This window comes from Falco naumanni, chromosome 6, assembly GCF_017639655.2.
Source record: "Falco naumanni isolate bFalNau1 chromosome 6, bFalNau1.pat, whole genome shotgun sequence".
Lineage (NCBI taxonomy): Eukaryota > Metazoa > Chordata > Aves > Falconiformes > Falconidae > Falco > Falco naumanni.
Genome location: NC_054059.1, coordinates 74,922,771 through 74,943,162, shown reverse-complemented (window position 1 = coordinate 74,943,162; position 20,392 = coordinate 74,922,771). Strand labels below are relative to the sequence as shown.

General features: G+C 37.8%; 1 protein-coding gene across 2 annotated transcripts in view; it reads right to left on the bottom strand.

The window, feature by feature from the left end:
- Positions 1–944: 944 nt before the first annotated feature.
- Positions 945–20,392, bottom strand: part of LYST (lysosomal trafficking regulator) — a 96,190-nt gene continuing 76,742 nt past the window's right edge. For both annotated transcript variants that reach the window (XM_040597912.1, XM_040597914.1), the window contains exons 37-53: positions 19,904–19,965; positions 19,511–19,566; positions 18,332–18,484; positions 17,764–18,008; positions 16,967–17,033; positions 15,931–16,087; positions 15,411–15,551; positions 14,793–15,010; positions 13,253–13,483; positions 12,379–12,568; positions 11,336–11,472; positions 10,494–10,592; positions 6,932–7,071; positions 6,519–6,616; positions 4,751–4,907; positions 4,473–4,544; positions 945–3,021 (exon numbers count right to left, since the gene is read on the bottom strand). In XM_040597912.1, coding sequence (XP_040453846.1) covers positions 2,883–3,021; positions 4,473–4,544; positions 4,751–4,907; positions 6,519–6,616; positions 6,932–7,071; positions 10,494–10,592; positions 11,336–11,472; positions 12,379–12,568; positions 13,253–13,483; positions 14,793–15,010; positions 15,411–15,551; positions 15,931–16,087; positions 16,967–17,033; positions 17,764–18,008; positions 18,332–18,484; positions 19,511–19,566; positions 19,904–19,965 — 2,362 coding nt within the window. In that variant the 3' untranslated portion in view covers positions 945–2,882. The remainder of the gene's footprint in view (positions 3,022–4,472; positions 4,545–4,750; positions 4,908–6,518; positions 6,617–6,931; positions 7,072–10,493; positions 10,593–11,335; positions 11,473–12,378; positions 12,569–13,252; positions 13,484–14,792; positions 15,011–15,410; positions 15,552–15,930; positions 16,088–16,966; positions 17,034–17,763; positions 18,009–18,331; positions 18,485–19,510; positions 19,567–19,903; positions 19,966–20,392) is intronic.

Below are 20,392 nucleotides of genomic sequence, written 5' to 3'. Positions count from 1 at the left end.
TAGAGTTCTCTCCGCAAAACGCATAGTAAATCCTGCAATCATAGTAATTCAAGAAACTGGGGTGGGGGTGGGGGAGGTGGCAAGGCTCTTGCTCAGTATGAAGGAATTCTTCCGACTAGATCCTGTAAGTTGATGTTTCAGAGAAAAAGTTGAAAGGTATCTATCTCCTCACAGAAACCATTTTTCCTGCAGAAAATTTTGTCACGTTTAAGTTCACCGGTAACAGTGCTTGACTGATTTTGTTTCTCCTGTTCATTGTCACGGGTCTGTCTAAACAGTAGCTCTCTAAACCCGAGATCAGGGTTCCCTTTTTCAGTAATGGTTTGGAGACTTCCTCTCCTCTTCCCATGACAAGCAAGTATCTGGCTATTGCCTCCACTTCCCTTTTTTACCACGCATCTCCATAATCAGAACATAAATGGGCTGGGTTTACCACAGAATCCTGCAGGTGGTATCACATACAGGCCTTGCCACATGAACCTCTCTCAAAGCCTAGCTTCCAACAGGAAAAGCCTTGCATCCTCTCTCAGATGCCTTCCAGAGATCCCAGTCTCCCAATTTCCACCCAGCACCTCTCTCTTCCTTCCCTCAGAGAATCCAGGGAGGAGTTGCTTTTTTGCCTTTCCTTAGCTCAGTCCGGTTTTCAGGGAGGCAGCAGCTGGAAGAGGAATATCTCTGCTTTCATCCGAATTATAGTTACACCTCCTACGGGAAGGAAGGGCACGTGCACACATGTGCAAAGTGATGCTTCCCGCTTCCAATCTTACATACCACCACCCCCCCTTCCGTGTGTCAGCCACATGATGTAGTCCATAAGCTTCATGATTTTAAAAATATTAAAAGACATGAGAACTAGCAGAAATTTATCTGGAGCAAGGTATGCAAAGATCTCTGAAAGAAGAGAAGTGAAGCTAAACCAAAATTACATTTCTGATCTCAAACAATTTGGTACAAAGATCTGTTTATTACCCAACAATGTGACAGTATATATACAAAGACAGTGTGGAATGTGACATTTACAGGAAATTTCAGTACATCATGCACAGATACTATTGCAATGTATTTTAAGAGTTCCAGAATGTTAAGCTGAATAAATATTCCTTGCTTCAAAAAGTCATTTTTACTTTTACATAAAAATATATAATATTGCACTCTTTACAAGGCCAGCAATTTTGCATATTGATTTGTAACAAGTGGAATTCTACTTTATAAAAATAAGCCTTTGTGAGCAACACCCCAAACCCACACAATGTTTGTATTTTTTTTTTCTCTTCAATAAAGCACATCACTTCAACATAAGCCAGGAAGCTTTTCAGTCTGTATTTGGACCTTACATTAACATTTAGACAGTGAAAAACATGACTGCAGCTATCCCATACAATGCTGCTACAATATACACCATTTAAGATTCAATTCATACAGTATGTAGCCACTTGCTTAATTGAACCCATGATCAGCTTTTGTGTCATGGACTATGAGAATGTTTTTCTTCAGCTTTTCTAGTTTGAAAAGTTCTTCAATCAGGAAGTTGCAAGAATTTCTGAGACTCTTGAATTTTCAAAAGAAGTGTAAAGATTCCTTGTGTATGTGTCATCTTTATCACAACTTGACAATTTCATATACAGTGTTTTGAAGGCAGATTAACCTTAAACATGAGAAGTGACAGCAGGTCATCTGTATGGCAATAGCGGAACATGGCAGTGATGAAAAAGCAATGCAATTTAAAAGAAAAAGGTAACTACATCAGACACACATAGCATTCTTGCCTTACCGTTCCCACAGCTAGCAGGCACTCATTCATGGTGTCAGGTTTAGAGGTCTTCAAATCCATCAACTGAAAATGTTACTTTTTGATCTGGCCTAAGAATTCAAATTTGTTAAGCCTTTCACAATAGAGGCTTATTTTTCTCCCCTCAAAAAATAGCACCTAGGAATAAACAACTTATTTGCACAGTGTATCTGTGTAAACTCTTCCAAATGATCTGATGCCTGTGAACATTGATTATTCAAGCAGTTAGATTCAAACATTTTACAGTGTATTGAACTTCAACAACACTAGAAGAGAAGCACATCTGTGCCTTCTTTTTAGAGCTCTGGAAGATAAGCTGTGTGTGTTTTTATGTCCTGCCACAGAATTGCAATAGCTAGGTGTTACTAACTTAGGGAGTTAACATTAAAAAACAAAACCAAAACACGATCTAACTATTGCTTCATGATGCCATTATTAAGACAAAATATTTTATTTTGGCTGTTGTAAAGACTTATACTGAACAAAGATGATGGTAAAAGTCACAAATATAAAGATAACAGGAAGTCAATTTTTAGCATTACAATACCATAAGATGGTGCAAAAAGCACCTACTAAGTTCTTTGCTTCTCAAAAAAAGCAATTTTAAGTGTTCTTGGATTTTTAAGTTTTGGGTTGCTTATCCCAGAGCTAACTATACCACACTCAACAAATCAGATATACATATGCTGACATTTTAACAGATATTTACAGAACTTTACGCTGCCAATATTTTACAACATAAGAGGGAGAATAAGCATTATCAAATTTTTTTTAAATACTTCTGTTCAAGAAGAGATTTAAAAAAATGCTATTATGTTTTATATTGCAGCATTTTGACTTGTATATTGGAGCATTTATGAGTCACTTTGCTGGTATTGGAGTATATGACCAGAGCTTCCTGGTGACCTGGATATGCTTCAAGTTTGTGCATGCACATACACAATTTTACAAACTTAAACTGTTCTTTTATTAAATCCATTCAGTCATTCTAGAGACATTCTAACTACTTCAAAATCCAGTTAAATAAGAGATTGTATAATCTATTTTGGATTTAAAGTGCATCAGAGACATGAGTTAGCAGCAAAAATAGTCATCACCCAGCTGCATAGCTGCTAAGGAATGAATAGAACATGGGTAACTTCAAGCGCTGCTGGTCCTTGCGACACCAAGCTATGACATTTCCATCGCTATTAGCTGTGAACAAATGATGACCATCACAGGAAAACGTAAGGCTGAAAAACAAGAAGACAATCTATTTTGTATCAAGTCTGGCTATTGAACATGCTAGAAGACATTAAAAACCCGTAAGAGTGTAGCCAACAAAGATTAGCTGTCAGCTGGGGAGACCCAGTGAGTATGTCAGCATAGTAGTATGTTTGCATATACCTGCTTACTCATTTTTGTAACCAAACAGGCTGAACTACAGCTTTGTCTAGCACTTCAACATGCCATGCAGTTTAGTACTCATTTCTTCCCAGCGTCAAAGGGCAGGATCAGCAGCAGCATCCCACCTTCTCCCTGGGCTGCCCCATCTGCTTCTGAAAGGAAGGCTTTTCAGCAATAGAATTCACTGCCCTCTGAACTTGCTTGCTGACAGAGGCAGAAACTAAATCCTTCAGATTTCATGGTACAGCATAGGACTTTTGTTCAGCCAGGCATTTCTTGAGCTTTAACAGCAGTAAAGCCCTTCAGTCATGCCACCGGTAATGTTAGAAAGCATGAAGGTCAGCATCCATTTTCTGTCTCATTTAAGCAGAAAATTTTAAATTATTCAATAGCTACTAAATCATTATCAACAAGCTTTGTGCAATATGCCTCTTAAGCAGGTAACAGAAAGACAGTAACTGCTATCAGAAAATGCGTTCGTTTCTAAAAAATGATCAGTGGTTTGGGTTTTAAATGATATTTCAGCAATGGTCAAAACATTTTTTCCAAAGTTATTTGTTACTACACTAACGTTAAGATGATAAAATTTTGGCATAACTGTAAGACCTCTGTGCAGACTACTGTACCATTGGGGATATCAAAGACTCAATCCTTTGTGTGCTGAAAACACTTTGGCATGGGAATAATTCTGCTTATATAAATCATCACGGGGACTCAAAAATCACACAAGCACTCTAAAATGGCAGCTGCCAGGCTCGTCTAAGTTGCCTTCGCTCCTTTCTCTACTGTTTCCCTCCAGCATCAGAAAAAAAATGGTTAGGGAAAATGCAGTGTTTTCATTTATTATATATAATATATAATATATATTATATATATATAACATATATATATAACATATATAAGGGAGAAAAAACTCTTGTCTGAGTCTGACAAAGTTATCTCATAATTTTTTACAGATTCCAGGAAAAAATATTAAACGTTAAGAATAAGGAGAGTAGCTATTGTTCAGTTCCCCAGGGAATCCTGCTAATTTCTATCTGCCAGCAGCAGAACCTAGTTATTACTGTCATTACAGATACAGTATACTTGCGCTCATTTTGGCTTCATGAATAATTAGTAGGATTACATTGCTCTTTTTAGACATGGGTGTGTACCCCCTGTTCTCATGTCAAATCCACATTCAACACACAAAGCTATTTTGTTGTGGTGTTGTTTGTCATCGTGTCCCGTCCCGCCCCCCCCCCCCCCCCCCCCCCCGAGAAAAAAAATATTTATTGTATACTTAAGATCTTTTTACCTTACAATAGGTTTGGCTGACTTTGAAAATGTTATTTCTCGTACTGGCTTCAAGTCCCACGTACTCCACAGTCTGAAAGAAAGAGTCATTTTTCTTCACGTTTAATTTTACAAATGTTTCAGTGATAAGCATAACTTCTTTAGCAACTACTAAGATTGGAAACTGAGCCTTCTTGTCCACCTTTAAAGCCAAATATCAGCATGATATTTGTGTAAAAAAATTAATTAGCTGTAAGCCTAAGTTGTAAAGCATTTTAATAAAAACTTTCAAATGCTTACCTTACAACTCCATTTTCAAGCCCCCCTGCAATCACGTTGACAGACACTCCTTCAGGCTGGTTAGAGAAAGCAACAGAGCAAATACTTTCCCTGCAGTGTACATGTCCCACAAGATCGCCATTAACTGTCCAAAGTCTCAAATCACTGCCTCCTCCAACTGCAACAGAATACAGCATAGGAGTATTAAAAAAAAAAATCCCTCTAGACCACAACTAGATCTATGCAACTGTATCTTCAAGTGTTAAAGAATTTGACTTTTTGAAAGATCAGAAGGTTTGATGACCGAGCGATGTGTGCCACAGTAAATAAACAATCACCTCCTTCCCTCCTTTTGTGGCAGGGAACACGCAAGCCATCAAGCCACTGCAGTGATTTTGAAGATACCACTCATGTTTATGGAACGTTGTATTTACAAAGTAATATGCAAATTTACTTTTAATGACCACTTTTATTGCACTAACAGGGAAGCACTAATGGGGAATTCATATTATCTAATGTAAACAGCTAGTTCTTGCACCCTGGCTTGCATTTTTAAGCAAAATACTTAAAATAGCAAGCACAGTTATCCTACCTGGTTTTCTGGGATCATTTGATTCTATCAAAGAACCAATAGCCTAGCTACTGCTTTGTCTTAAAAGGGATTGACACTCCCATCCCTTGCCAATTAAAGAACACAATTCTTTCCAGAAAAAAAAAAAAAAAAAAAACACTATGATGAGCTACAGAAATGGAGCTGAAAGTCTCCATCTCAGTTTAAAAACTAAGTACTAGGTTTCTGAACCTGCCAGAACAATTTCCCCCTTGTCCTTTAGTATTACAGACAGTGGTATTTTGCTTTCTTTCCCCCTCCCCCAATTTGGACAAGTATTAGTTTCAGTTCAGTCCATGGAGGACTACAGTAAGAAAAGCCGGCTAAAAGATACTTCAGTAAGACCTATCTTACTCAAGACAAAAGAGAAAGAAAGCTGTCCTGTACAAAGCCAGAACTGGGTCAATAAGTGCCTTCTAACAATATGGATAAACAAAGTTCAGCTCTCTTCCTTCTTATTCTGTACCTTCCTGGATCAATGGAACAATATTATGTCATTTAGATAGAGCCTATTCCCCTTCACAGTCTTAAGTTAATACACACAGGTAGTCTTATAGACAGCAAAATATATAGACGCTGACTTGGCCCTACTTTACAGATACACAGTCTTGTAGCACTCAGCCAATCTTCAAGTCAATGAGCATACAGATTTATGAAATACTCAAAAATCCACTGCTCAAATAGGTCTTAATGTTCTTGTCCAGAAACGGTACCACGTGGAAAACACGATAGGACAAAAACCTGCTTTAAAATAAGTTGAGGGAGAATCTATATTTGCTTCCAGGGGTACGGACACATTTAAAGTGATACAGTGAATAACAAAAATTCTGTCACTCTAATACACTGTACTTCCCTGAAGAGCCATACCTTTGACAACAAATCTCTGTTAAAATGAAAACAGACAACTTGACAGAGTTTAGGTCTCCCAGGAATGTGTTGAAATTTAAGTCTCCTTATAAAGAGATCAAGCTGTTAGCTTTTATATTGCTACATTTTACTCAAAAGATCTGCCTAGTAATTTCTGGAGAAACTTCTATGGTACTATGTAAAAAAAAAAGCGCTCCTATTTGACCAAATGCATCCTCAGATGATTAACATACTCAGTAGCTACTTTACTAGCAATTCTCATTATTTACTTGGTCCGCCAGTCAAAACTACTTTGCCAACTGCCAAATATACCTGAATCACAGACTGTTGCAATATCACCAGTTGTTTCGCTAGCTGAAACTGCAGTCACAGGACTCTTGTGTCCAGCCAGGCTCTGGACATAGCACAGCCTGAAGAAAATAAAGAGAACAAGCCTAAAGCCCAGGCTGAAACACAGAAAAGGTTCTTTGAGGAAAATATTTAAGAGTTATATTAACTTCAATCAACATTTTGCACAATGATAGTATTTTCATATTCATTCTAGAATTTCAGTACCTTTCATGAGAAAAAAACAGTAAGAGTTTGACTTCACATTGATAATACACAGAACAAATTCAGTTAACTTTAAGAGGGTAAAGATACCCAAAAGCTGGAAAACGGGTATTTAGAAGCCAGCCACTGGAAATAGTTATACATACTTGTACCTGTTACATATATATTTGTACCTGTTCAAATCCCATATGATGCAGGTTCCATCTTTGCTGACACTTATCATTATACTATATGGTTTGCACACAAACAAGCTTGTTATTTCTGCTGTGTGACCATACAGATGGACTTGCGACTCCATTTCTATTTCTGAAGGCTGAAAGATAAAACATGAACTCATGAAAGAGAATTAACATCTTTCAGAAAAGGATAAGCCTCCGGACAAGTTCAATTCTTAGATTTCAAAAAATGGTTCCCACTGCTTTTAATGTCATCAGTTTAGCAACACTTAATGCTTTATTATGTTTAATGCTTTATAATGTGATAAGCCATACTGAACATTAATGTTCAACTTTTTCCCTCCAATACTTTAGTCTCAGGAAACATTCTGATGTGGTCCGATGAACTGAAATGAACAACTATTGTACTTCTGTCTCAATTACACACCTTGAAATCAGCTGATTTGCTTTTTGCAAGACTGCTATTTCCACATGAGAATGAAAATAACAGTCCCCAATATTTTTAGCATCTCGAGGAAGCACTTAAACACAGAAGGAAAACCCAGCTCAGCAGTTATCACTGTGTACAGTAAATTACTGGGAATTCCTCAAGTTGGTGCCAAGTTGGAAAAATATGCAGGAAGTCAAGTTTAAATACAGCAACTGCTAGATAAAAATTAAAGCAGCAAATTTAACATTTAAATAACACTTCTTATTCAAGTTTTATCATTTCAAATTATTCAGACTTCCTGAAAACTGGCTAAGTTGAAGGAACTTCTTAATCAGAATACTAATGCTTTAAAACAACTTGCTGTACAGACATTAGAACAGACTTTGTAAAAAAACTGAACATTTTTCTACTTGTTGCCGCACACGTGTCAGAGCGCATTGTCTGCGTTTTTGCATAAGGGTACAAGATTCAAATAACAGGTCTACAAAAAGTTTAGAAGTAAAAAAAGACAATATAAAAATATACATATGCTTAACAATTACTTTGTAGAAAATTTACATGTCTTTCTGCAGTACAAGGGACCACATAATCTATATAGTGTTGTCAAAAAAGTATATTGACTTTTGCAACAGGAAGACCTGCTATTTTCCTCTTGCTACTGAGCATCTCATCCAAGTAAGATGCAGTTATGAAAGTATCTAGTCAATCTCACATGCAGATCCTTCTTGTATCCTTGCTCAGTTTAAAGAAAAAAATTATACAATTTTTCTTCCCTAACAACAAGACTTCTGATTTTCCAAAGAACTGATTTTGATAACCCTTTTACTGTGCACCTCCCATCTCCTTTAAACGTTTGCTGTTGATCTGCATTTCAACGCTTGAACTGAAAGCAGGATTCACCTGTAGCAGCTTCTATCTACAGCACTAACAGCAATGGTCTGCTGATTCTTCACTGGGTTATTGTAACAATACTGTAATAAGACAAGCTGTGATTTTAGCACCAACTGTATTAAGGTCTAATGAGTTACGAAATAAACACTTCATGCCTAAAATACTATCCCCTTTTTACTTCCCACTTGTTTTTAGATGACAAAAATCAGTATCTAGATCTGATGCAGGTCTGTATCTACCTTCACATACCAGGTCTTTCTGTTGGTTACCCCAAAGCACCACCTATAGCACTTGAGTGGAGAATTTAAACAATCTCTGCCTAGTTTTACTCCAACTGATCACTGAAGTGGTCTCTTTCTGTTTGCGAGACAACTGAACAGTCAGCAAGTGAAGGCTGGAGTAATTTCTACAACCAGAAACCTTTGGCTGAAGTTTTTGTGAACTTACAGACTTATCAAGACAGATCAGTTTCAAAGCAGCACTTTCATTTTTTGACCATCTTAAAGGCTAGGAAAAACAGAGCATCTGAAGTACAACATGAAGGTATTTTTGAATTCTGACAACATGCCTTTGAATTCCCATATCCAATTAAAAACATATCTGTTTTATGCCTGTGCACTGAACTTGTATAAATGTGAAACAGGGCAAAACATTCATGTTTCAAGTAGTGCTTTATAACAGACTGTTCACTTTATCACCGAACAGCTGACAAGATGCATACAGAACAGATGCTGGGAAACACATTTGCATTCCCTGCAGCCCTGACTTGGGTAACTGACTCAACAACAGGAGCTACAAAATTGGCACAAGGTCAGTCTGCCTGAGGCACGTAAAACTGTCAGTGCTGAGAAATTCAGCAAAGACTGTCTCAAAGACAACATCTGTGCAAATGAACACAAAAAAAAATCACCACTTGTACCTAGGAAATGGAGGGAACTTAAGAATCACAATCCTACTACCAGAGTTTCATTTTAGCACTGCAGAAGGCAAGTGTATTGCATTTCCATTTTAGTACCTCAACAAATTTAAACTGGAATCCAAGTTTCAGAACAGGTTATTTACAAGTTCATTATTCTGGTGAGCAGTTAAGGTGCCCGACTTAATATCCAACTGACTGAAGCTTGCAGGCTTCAAGCTCTACTTCATTTTTTTTTTTAAACTCCCAAGTGCTGCTGAGCTCAAAGTCTGAGTGGCAGATCACCAGAAACTGAGAGAAAGCCAAGGAAGAAATCACTGTATGTTTTTGTGCTTTTCCCAGTCTAAGCATCTGCTGTTTGTCACTGTTGAAAATGGGAAACTGGGTAGGCACAGCAGATTGCACCAAGGTTCTCTCTAGCCCATGCTAATGTAGTGAATCAAGAGCATCAGGGAATACGATACCACAAAGTGTTTGCCGAAGCTTCTATCAAGCTAAATGAAAACCCAGTGTAGTTGTTGCTATGGGTAATCCTATAGACAACACACCTAAAATGACCTGTCAAGAACATTGCAAACTTTGTTAGAATGATGAAGAGTAGAAATTACTGCTGGACAGAATCAGACAGAAGCTCAGAAACTCAGTCTGAATCAGAAGATTAATTTCAAGTTCTGTTTGTGATTTCGTAATATGCTTATTTACCACATAGTATCAGTGCGATTTCTACTAGTATCTCAGTGTCTTTTAATAATGCATTAAGTAATGCAAGTTATTTTTCTCCCTTCCCTCCTGACAGCTTTTCCCCTTGGGGAACATGACAAAGTGAAAAGGCTTAGTGGTTACTATATATACCATCTGAGACTTCATCCTGGCTCCAAGTGCCTTCTGCATTTGAAATGTTGTTTATTTTGGGGAAATGTATTCCAGTTTCAGTTAAGGCTATGAACGGCTGTCTCCTTCACCAAAAAAGTTACTCCTTAATGTAGGGAGCTTCATTGTGCCAGACAGCCTCAAGTCCAGGCCCTAGCCTGAATACAATCAGAGCTGTATCTGTGATCAGTTAATGCACCCAGTTGATGAGGACTGACTAAAGGTTAGTAGTATGTGAACAGCTTCAGAAAAATCCACAAATAAATATGCTGAGATAAATCTATGTATTAATGTCAAAAAATAAATATTGAACAAGTACTTGATTGTTTTAGCAATATTATCCTGAATACACCACAGTCCCCTTTTCTCATTCTTCCTTTTTTTAAAAAGGATTACTGTAATAGTGAATATGGTGAAATCCTTAAATATAAATCCTATCCAATGGAACTTACCGTATTGCTAGTGAATCTGTTCATATATGCTGTGATGACACCAGATTTACTACCTGTGAACAGCTGACAACTGTCTGGCACCCAAGCACAACTTGTTACCTTGGAAAGACAACACAAACCCAGAAAGAATTAGAACAGAAACTATTCTTACTGCTATTTCCATTATGCTATAGCATTTGGTCAAAATGATTCTTTAGTGGTTATCCTAAGAAAAAAAACATGTAAAATACCTAAGCTAAAGAAATCAGAGAGTAAAATATACCTGCTGTATGTCATGTTTGTTATTACTTCAGAAGCAAAGTAAAGAGGGAAAATATATCCCAGAATTCACAGCTGAAGAGCAGTGAATTACTGCATACTCCTAGATCTATACAGCCACATCATCAGCCAAAATCCTTTTGGAAGAATCTCCCCAACCACTGGTGTGTAATGGAGATTATGCAGTGTTCCCTAACAATCTCTTTGACAATCTTTTTCAGAGGAATCCTAAACTGGAGTTCTGTTTCTGATTAGAGCCATCTATAATTTTTTCCTGTATTAATTTTTCTTGGCTTATAACCTAAGGTTTTATAAAACCACACCAATATTCCATAGGAGGAAAAAGCTACAAATAACTAATGCCTTCAAAAGGGATCTTTACCTAGTACAGGAACACATCCAGGAATGAGGTACACTGGAGCAATGAGGGATACGTTCCAAAGGAGAATCAAACAGATTAAAACCAGTTGCATTTGGATACTCATCTCAAAAATGAAAGCAAGACTACCCACTGCCAAGTCAGGCCACCACTTAAACTAGCGATATTCAATTGAAGACCAAGAGACTGACTTTTTTTTTCTTACCTGATGGAACTGTGAACTCTGTATAAAATTTACTGGAGGTTCACTTTGCTTGCTTTTCAGTCGTAAAATGTTATCGGCATATCCCCAGCTCAGGATAGCTGACCACTGAATATCAGTACTGTGCATGCTTCTCACACCTGAAGGCAGACATATAATACTGGGTCACATATGCAACCAAAGAGCTGATCACTGAGTCAGCAAGAAAAATCTCAGGTCCATGTTCTACCACAAGTTAGAATACAAAAAAACCTCCAAAGTTTCTAAATAAGAACTTTTCTGTTAGGCTATGGCTTAATCTGTACTGTATTTTGAACACACAGTTTTCTGAAACCATGTAGACATTCCGTGTTCTCCAAAGACAGTCTGCAACCTGGACAAAGCTTTTTTGAAGAAACATTGCATCTATTGGGATTGGAGAAAAAAGGGAAGAGGCTGACAACACTTCCCAGTTAGAGAAATGATTGTTCATAACTTCAAGGAGAATGTTATGTATTTTTGTTGACTAAATGTGAAGCCATTGACTATAAAACCCCCAGATCTTCACTAGTATATGTTACAAAGAAAACAAAAGGATGTTAGAACCTGTCTGCACATTATCAATAGGAATCCCTCTGAGGAGTTTATCTGAAAACAGAAGATCCTTCACCTCTGCTTTTTACTGATAACTTTCCTTATTCTGTTTCTAAAAACTGTTCCTTTAATTCTCCTTTCTGTTGCCAAGTGTTCTTTTCATCTGTTTCTCAGTTCTTGGAGTGAATCTGCTGCCAAATTCTAAAGTTAAATCCTCATGCTCCAACCACTAACGAAAAATATCAACTTAATTACAGGATGCCTCTATGCAGTTTTGAAAGTTACAAGTAAAATCCACCCTCCAGGAAAGATACCACACGTGTGGAAACTGTAACTGGATTTACAAATCAATCGTTGGCAGAAGTAACTACCTTTGGGAAGTTTGCTGGAGAATAATGGTAGCATTAGGTTTAATTTTTTATGGCTCATTCTTGTGCGTGTTGTGCATGTAAAGAATAAGCACACATTCATACCTTGTTCCTTGCTATATATCATCAAAAGGCAAAACTTGCTGGACAAACCGCAGATAGCTTTAGTTGGTAAAGCCTGGAGAGAGCCAAACCTTTCTCCGTGTGGCTGGCTAAAGCAGACAACAGGATCTGGAGCACTTGGGGAACCAACGTATTCTCCCCACTTCAAGCCTTTTATCCATGGTAATGGACTCTAAATCAAACACAAATAAGGTTCGAGTTAAAAGGCAGTAAAAAGTTTTCAGGAAAATCTTATTTTATGAGTAAGAGAATCATTTATATCACATTCCTGTGAGCAAACACATGGTAAGGACTGCTGAAGTATTCTAAAAATAACAGACGAGTATGAGGCACTGTAGTATCAGCTAAACTATTCACTTTAAGGGAGTTTTTCCACTTCTTTAAGGGCTGAGATAGCAAGCTTGTAGTTCAGGTAGTTTAGTAAAGAATACAGACTTCTTTAAATGCAAGGATTCAGTTTCTCACTGGACTTACTGGAAAACAAGCATCTGAAGTGAAGAAAGCCGAGTTGTCCTACAGACAATGAAAAATTTGAGGATGGAAAAAAGCACAGTATGTGTTTACTTACTGTAGGTTTGCACACAGATTCCAGAATTCATCACTGACTATAAAATATTAAACGCTTTCCAACACCTCTTTGCTGTAACAGATAAATTCTGATCTCTCTTTGTTTGACAATATAACACCAAAGCATGAAAATAACTTTTGCTATAAATTTACTATTTTGGTGTATTTTCTTTACAGTACAATATAGATAGAAAGTTGCAGTTTTAGGAAGGAAATTGTAAATGTAAGGGTAGAATAATTACAGCATATGAATGTTAATTAAACCATCTGGCAATTCAAAATGACATACTGGATATATTATTTCTTTAGTGTGCTCTCTGGTTTCTCTGAAAGCAAACTGCACGAGTAATCCCATGGCAGCGGGAAGTTCTCCTTCCATGATAAGCCTGGATCCAGGTCTGCTAACATGTGCTGCATGGAACAGCTGGCGAGGTGTTTGCCCGTATGTTTTTATCATTGTTTCAAGGGCTCTTCTCTGAACAGGATCCTCAACAGCAGAAACATCCATTCCAAAATAGGTCTAGAAAAGAAAAAAAAAGGAAAAAGAGGATGGGGCAAAAATAAGCTTGTTGAGTTTTGTCTTTGGGAAAGATTTCTCAAGACATGCATGTGAGTTTAGAGGCAGACTCTTCCATTGTTTGGTTAAGACTTGGACCAGAAGCCAACCCACAACAGCTGCGCTGACTGAAGAGCTACTGAGAACAGTATCTCCAATAAAGAAGTGATGACAACAAGGTTAACCACCACTTGAGGATTTATCATGTGAATTGCCCCTACATGTATTCCGTGACCAATTTCTGTCACAGAGGTTTTCTTAGTAGCCCTTCACTCTGTGCATAAGCAGAAGGGTTGCTGATAAAGAAGGAATTGAAAATGTTTGTTTTCATACCTCTTATTAACACATTAAAGCTCTATTTTGGGGTGGGGAGGGTGAAAGAGCCTTCATATTTCAGGAGAGTGGAAATTCTCTTGCTACTTGTCTTTTTCATGCCTCTCTATGTACCATATACTTTTCCTCAGCTCAAAAAGGCCTTGACTTTTCACTTCAAAAAACAATGAACACACCCACACAAACTTGGGATTTGAAGTTTGAGGTAATAATGAAATCAATACTTAAGCACAAAAAAGGAAGAGGAAGGAAAGCATTTGGACGGCTACTTGAAAAGGAAAAGCCACTGTTGCCAAACACTACTGTTTTATTAGCTCTTCCAGCTATAGAACAAATACAACACACACAAACACATTTGAATGCATTTGAGAACAGGACTGGCTGGCTGAGCAAACTCTGTGATAGTAAGGACTGAAGCTAAAGAATGTCATCCAACATATCCATGTTACAATTCAGTAGTGAAGCTCTGAAATGCTTTACATTAAATAAAGAACTTATTTGAAATCAAGTTTACTGGGGACAAAACATAAAACGTATATGAAGGGAAAGTTCAGGACAAACTGAATTATTTTAAGCATATCAAAAGCGGCAGCACAATCTATCTAAATGAAAGGCTTCTTTTCAGTGAGATGGGAGCAGGTATACACCAACACAATACCTGTACACCCCTGCAAAGAACTATCCAGAAAGTCTCAGCCCCTGATCATCCTCCAGGCCTATCTCACGGCAAGACAGACAAACACAAATTCACTAAGTCTCACAACAGTCCCTGGGATCTTACGAGTTTTTCACTGAAACAGTTAAAGCCTTTTCTTATTCTTCAGCACCTCACAAGCAAGGGTTCTTGCTTCATGCCGGACGTTTTCCAAGCAAGTCAGACCAAACTTTCCCCCATTATGCCACCAAGTACAACGAACACACACACTGCTTAAATACTTACTGCAGGATGAAAGACATTAATAGCCTGAACAGAGGCCTTGCCTTTTTGCTTGTAACCAAATACCAAGTCAATCCAGTGACAGATCGTCTGGGAAACATGGTCAGACTCCAACGCCTGACGATGAATCAAGATGAACAGACGAGGATCGTTACGAGCCCAGGGTGGAAGATTGACATGGTTAACTCTGTCACCATTTTGACGTACTCCAAAATCAAAACCTAGAAACAGGGGTGTAGGATTCCAACGTTTTAGCTGACAGTAACTTCAAAAAGGTCTTCCTAGGGTTCTGTGAAAACTAACCATTAAGCACAGCGATTGCTGATCAACAAAGCAGCACCATTAACAAGTCCCCCCAAACACACTCAAGCTGTACATACTCATTCAAAAGGAAAAACCAGACAACAGGAAACTCCTTTACACCTCTGACAATTACGAGAAAACTTCCCTTAAGTCCTGCATAACAGTTTTTAGCATACCCCACAAAATCGTGCCAGATTTCTTCCTTACATCTACAACTTAACATATTCAATCAAGCGATACCAGTGTTTGCAGTTTCAACCCATAGGCTCTACTGTACAGCTGCTGTGGGTATATAGTTCAGTTATCCTTTTAGCATACCTTCTCTGTTAACCAGAAAGTCAGGAAGGTAGAAAAATTCTGGGATAAGCTCCTTTACATCAGTCATTGATTCATATGAAGAGAGTCGCCAGGTTGTATTGGTAGAGTGAAAAGTTCTGTCTGGGATGTCAAAACTTTGATCTGTAAAGAAATCCAAACCAAATTTGTTACATAGATGATGGATAGATAACTGTTGCACATCTGCAACTCCAAGTGACTGCTCTCTAGTTAGCTGAGAGTATTTAGAATTCTTCCATCTCAACTACATAGACTGCAAGTCAAATGAAGGTCAGCTTTTTATACTACATGCACCAAGGTATAAGTAAAAGATGTACAGCTTTATGGTCTAGCTTGATAATTTCAGAACAGCTCTACTGTGATAGCATACCAGATTTCTTTTTAGTGAATTCAGCTATTTGGAATTGATAAACTATGTTAAAACAGAGTAACAAATCACATTCCTGGGTCACTGGGACAAGGCCCTGATGTGAGAGGCAGGTGCAAGCAAAAATAACCTTACCCTGATAGGCTAAAAACATTTTAGTAAAAGGTGGCAGCCTGACTAGGAAATGAAGCACAGTTCCACTGTTGGAGTAATGAGATCCATAGTGATATGGTTGTACAGGGGGCATTGGATCATCCTCTCGTGCTCCTTTACGGTACTCTTCTTCCAAATACTAGAAAAGCAGTAGGAAAAAAATAAATCATCAGCCTCCTACTTAGACTGCATTCCAATAACAAAAATAAGAGCTTGCCTAAGTTGTTTAGGAATAAAACTTAAAACTTTTAGAGGAACACACATTTAAAATCAAATTGGAATCAAACACACTTTAAGTGACTAAAGACGTGATCATATTTACAATCCAGTGAGGTACCAGAGTCTTAAGCCACTTTTGCCTGTTTTCCATATATTATTTTCCCTTTTTTTTCCCCTTCCCTCTTGTTTTCTAACAGAGCAGAATCACTATACAGGCTTTTCAATATTAAAAGGAAAAAACAGTACTTGCAAATACTACACTAGACCATGATGATATAGACATAAATTTGAAGGTCCAGCTGCAAATGCTTTCATTCCCCAGCATGCTGTTATTTCCTACAGCCTTTAAAACATTCTAAAGAGCAAAACAAAGAGCACTGCAATCATAATAGGACATGTTAAAATAAGAGAGTACTTGAAAAAACAGCTTTTCTTTTAACAAACAAAGAATAGCCACAGTTCCACTGAAGTAATTTCAAATAACCAGCAGCAAGTTCCTGATCTTTAAATATGTATGTATGTTCATACTTAAGATACTAATTTAACCTCCGTGGCAGTATCCCATGGAAAGACTAACTTGATTTCTGATTTCAGGTGCAGGAACAGACACACACACATTTCAAGCATGTTTTAAAACATTTCCCAGGAAACGTAGCATATTGGAAATGAGAATTCCATAGACAAAATACTGAATTTGTCGGTCCCCCCCCCGCCCCATCAATATATGTTAAAGAAAATTGAAGCCTCCATATAATTTTTACACAGGAAAGGCAAGAAGCAAAAGAGTTACCCAAATTACCTTGTAAGTGTCCACATAACGATCTTCTTTTTCTTTAGACTGCACAGCTATTGGTTTGACCAGATTTCTGTAACAGAAGTAGTACTAATATCTTGTCATTTATATAAAGATGTTGATTCACACCATTTAATAATGCATTTAATATCATGAGAAGGACAAGCAAGACTCAATAGTGCTTTACAATAGAATTCAGAAAATAAAAAGGCCGCTTCTAGTTAGTGCTAAAGGCAAACTCAGAGCCACAGGCTACCCCAGAGCACAGTCACAGGCATGCAAATGCAACGTGCCTCCATCAAATCAAGAGGCATCATATAAAGGCAAAGCCTCTGTGCACACAAACATTAAATCATTTTTACTTATTTAGGTGGGAAATTCACTTGGATGTCTTCACAATGAAGACAATATGATTTTGTAACTGGCCAAATAGTTTACAATATTCTTTCCTTTTCTATTTAATTTTTTTTGCTAATTGGCCTGGAAATTAATCACACAGATTTAAACACAGAGCTCTTACTTAGATCTGTGGACTATCCATACCCTATTAAGACAGTATACAAGTCAAGTCCAATTCAGAGCACCCTTTAAATATACACACTCTTAATACTAGGCATTTTACTTGAAATATCCGAGGTGAGGCAGCCACTTATTGTAAAAAGCCCAAGTTATTATGGATGAGGCTTGTCCGTGAATAGTTCCGTTCACATATGCTTGCATTTTAATACAATGAAGTTGAAAAGCTATACTGGACGATGACTTCAAATATTTGGAAATAACCGGTTCCAAACATTTCATATTACCTATATACTGATGGATCATTTAGGTCCAGCGTTTCATTGGTGTAGTCAGAAAGTATAAAAGGAAATACTGGATATTGCATGAGATCATTGAAGGAACGGCCCGCATGTTTGTTTAAATGAGTCAGGTATTCAAAGTTAGTAATCTGTCCTGTGCACCACAGGTGGGTCAAAGCAGTAATGTTTCCATATTCCAAAAGGTTAGGCAAATTGTTAGTTAAGATGTTGTGGTACACATCATCGCGGACCTAGAAGAAAATACCATAGATTTAATCATAAAATTTAAAAAGCTTCAAACTAAGACTTACTAAGTTTATCTCATTTAAAAAATGTCCACATTATCTGCTGTAATAGAATAGCGTTTACCATTAAGATTCTTTCATGTCTTAAGACAGAGATGTGTTTTACAACATGATTGTGTTTGTCTAGAAGTCTAGCCAAGCAAAGGTTTTTCAAAGGTATTAGGCACAATTTAATTAGTCCATGCAACAGGTCTCCTTAAAAGAACATGTACGTTATGAAGACACAGCAAAATGCTTTGATGTATATTTACATAGCAGTGGCACATTACCTTTGTATTATCAAAAGCCAAGAGTAAAGTTCTGCCATTTGTTAGAAATATTTCCACAGCGTTGTCTCTTAACTGCCACCAACGCTTATGAACTTCCTTAATTTCCTCATAGGTCCAAGAAAATGATGCTGGTTCGGTTTCTCCATGAAAACTCTGCAGAATTTACAATTGAAAAAGTTATTTTAGATAGATTTTCCAAACAAGAAACCTTCCAATGCAGCCACTTTATAACCATACAGCATACTGTAAGGCAAACTAATTTTGGCGTTATACTTTAAGACATGGGTGTCATTTTCTTCGTGTTTCCCACCCTCCACCCTGCTCAAGGCAGTGGGCAGAACATCATGCACACCCCTCAGCTGCTCCAGTTCCCTGTCCAACACCAGCACACAATGCCACATTCTCACTGGCTCTTACACTAAAATACTGGACAGCCAACCAAAGCAAGCAAAGCCTTGCCATGAATCCCAGTTCTGACACTTCTATGAAGAACAAAGCAGCAAAACAGCTGGTAACATCTTAAACCACAGGAGCTGCATGGTTAATGGATGCAAGGAAGAGCTCCCTGAAAACAGTTTACAGCTTTCAACAGTATAACCCATATCTTTATTTTTTTAAGAGGTCTGCTGGATGTATAAACTTAAATAATACATCAGAGCCTTTGTACATCAGAAGGATTAAGACCAGTCCTGGTTTTGGCCATGGCACAGTCCTCTCTTGTCTAGGATAAGGGAGGAGCTAGAACATCCTATATAATGGAAAATACCAGAATCAGATGCTGTAGAGTGCAGCACAATTCATACACTTGTGAGTTTCTGTTCTGCTTGTGCTCCAGCTCCCAGTAAGGCCAATTTTCTTAGGTGCAGACCAAAGCAAGTTCTGTGCACTCGTGCTGATGAACTCGGAGCAACAGACAGCAAGGTGCAGAAGCCTCCCCACGTCACCCCCTCCTCATTCTGTCCCAGCCCCAGGCCCACATCTTCCCTGTTTTCTGCTCTCATCACTGATTCCACCACAGCCAGGGGCAACAGAAGCAACACTGAACCCAAACTAATCGGTTTGGCTGGCCTTGTCCAAGGACATTAACTAGTACTCCAGAAATCTCAGTGGCAGTACACAAAAAGTACTCATGGTCATAGCTTGGAAAATTAAAGCTGGACAATATGCTCTAATACTTACTGAACTTTCAATTGTGTCTGAAGCGTTGTCTTCAACAAAATACATGCCACATTTTCCTGCAGGGAAAAAGTTGCAAAAGGGTACACGATATGACTATTTGTTGAATATCTTAGTGTTACAAAAAGTGTCCAGGAGTTAAGAGTACTGGGCAACATCGACAGAAATAGAATTTATCATCCACATTTTTAGCACGTGCTTTGCAACTAAGACTTAACTACAGCGGAAACAGCACTCATGCAAACAGTAGGGAAGAAAGGCAGAACTGATCTATAATTAATCTTAATCCACAAGTCCAGCAATGAATGAATTACTTAAAAAAATCAGCCAAGCTCATATATACAGCAGAATCTTATACAAGAAAAGATATTCATGAGGACTGAAGATTCTACTTACCCAGCAACAGTTCACCAGCAGTCTCTCTAGAAGGTGCTACGCTTATACATCTTCGATTAACTCTGAAATATTTCAAAACATATTACTGTTTATGGATTTGTGTACCTTTTGGCACATACTTAAAACTAACAGCCTCAAAAGCTACAGTTTAAGAACGACTTTTCAACACTATGACTTTAAGAGTTCAAATCCCAAGGAGTGAAAGAAAATAGAACCTCAACTTTCTAGACTTGCACATTAGTGTATTTGTATTTATTTCTTTGTGTGTTCACTGCTGTTATTTTGGGCAGTGTTAGTGCCTGTAGCAGGTGGTAAACTGACACAACTGAAGAGTTGAGTAACACAATGGTAAAAGTAGAGGATGAAAACACTATTTGCTTCTAACACTGATGGAAAGACCTACCAGGTCTAGTAGCACTGCCTGTCGTAGATATCATAAATGACAATTAAGTAAAGAAATCTCATGAGGTTATGCCACAGAATTCCCAT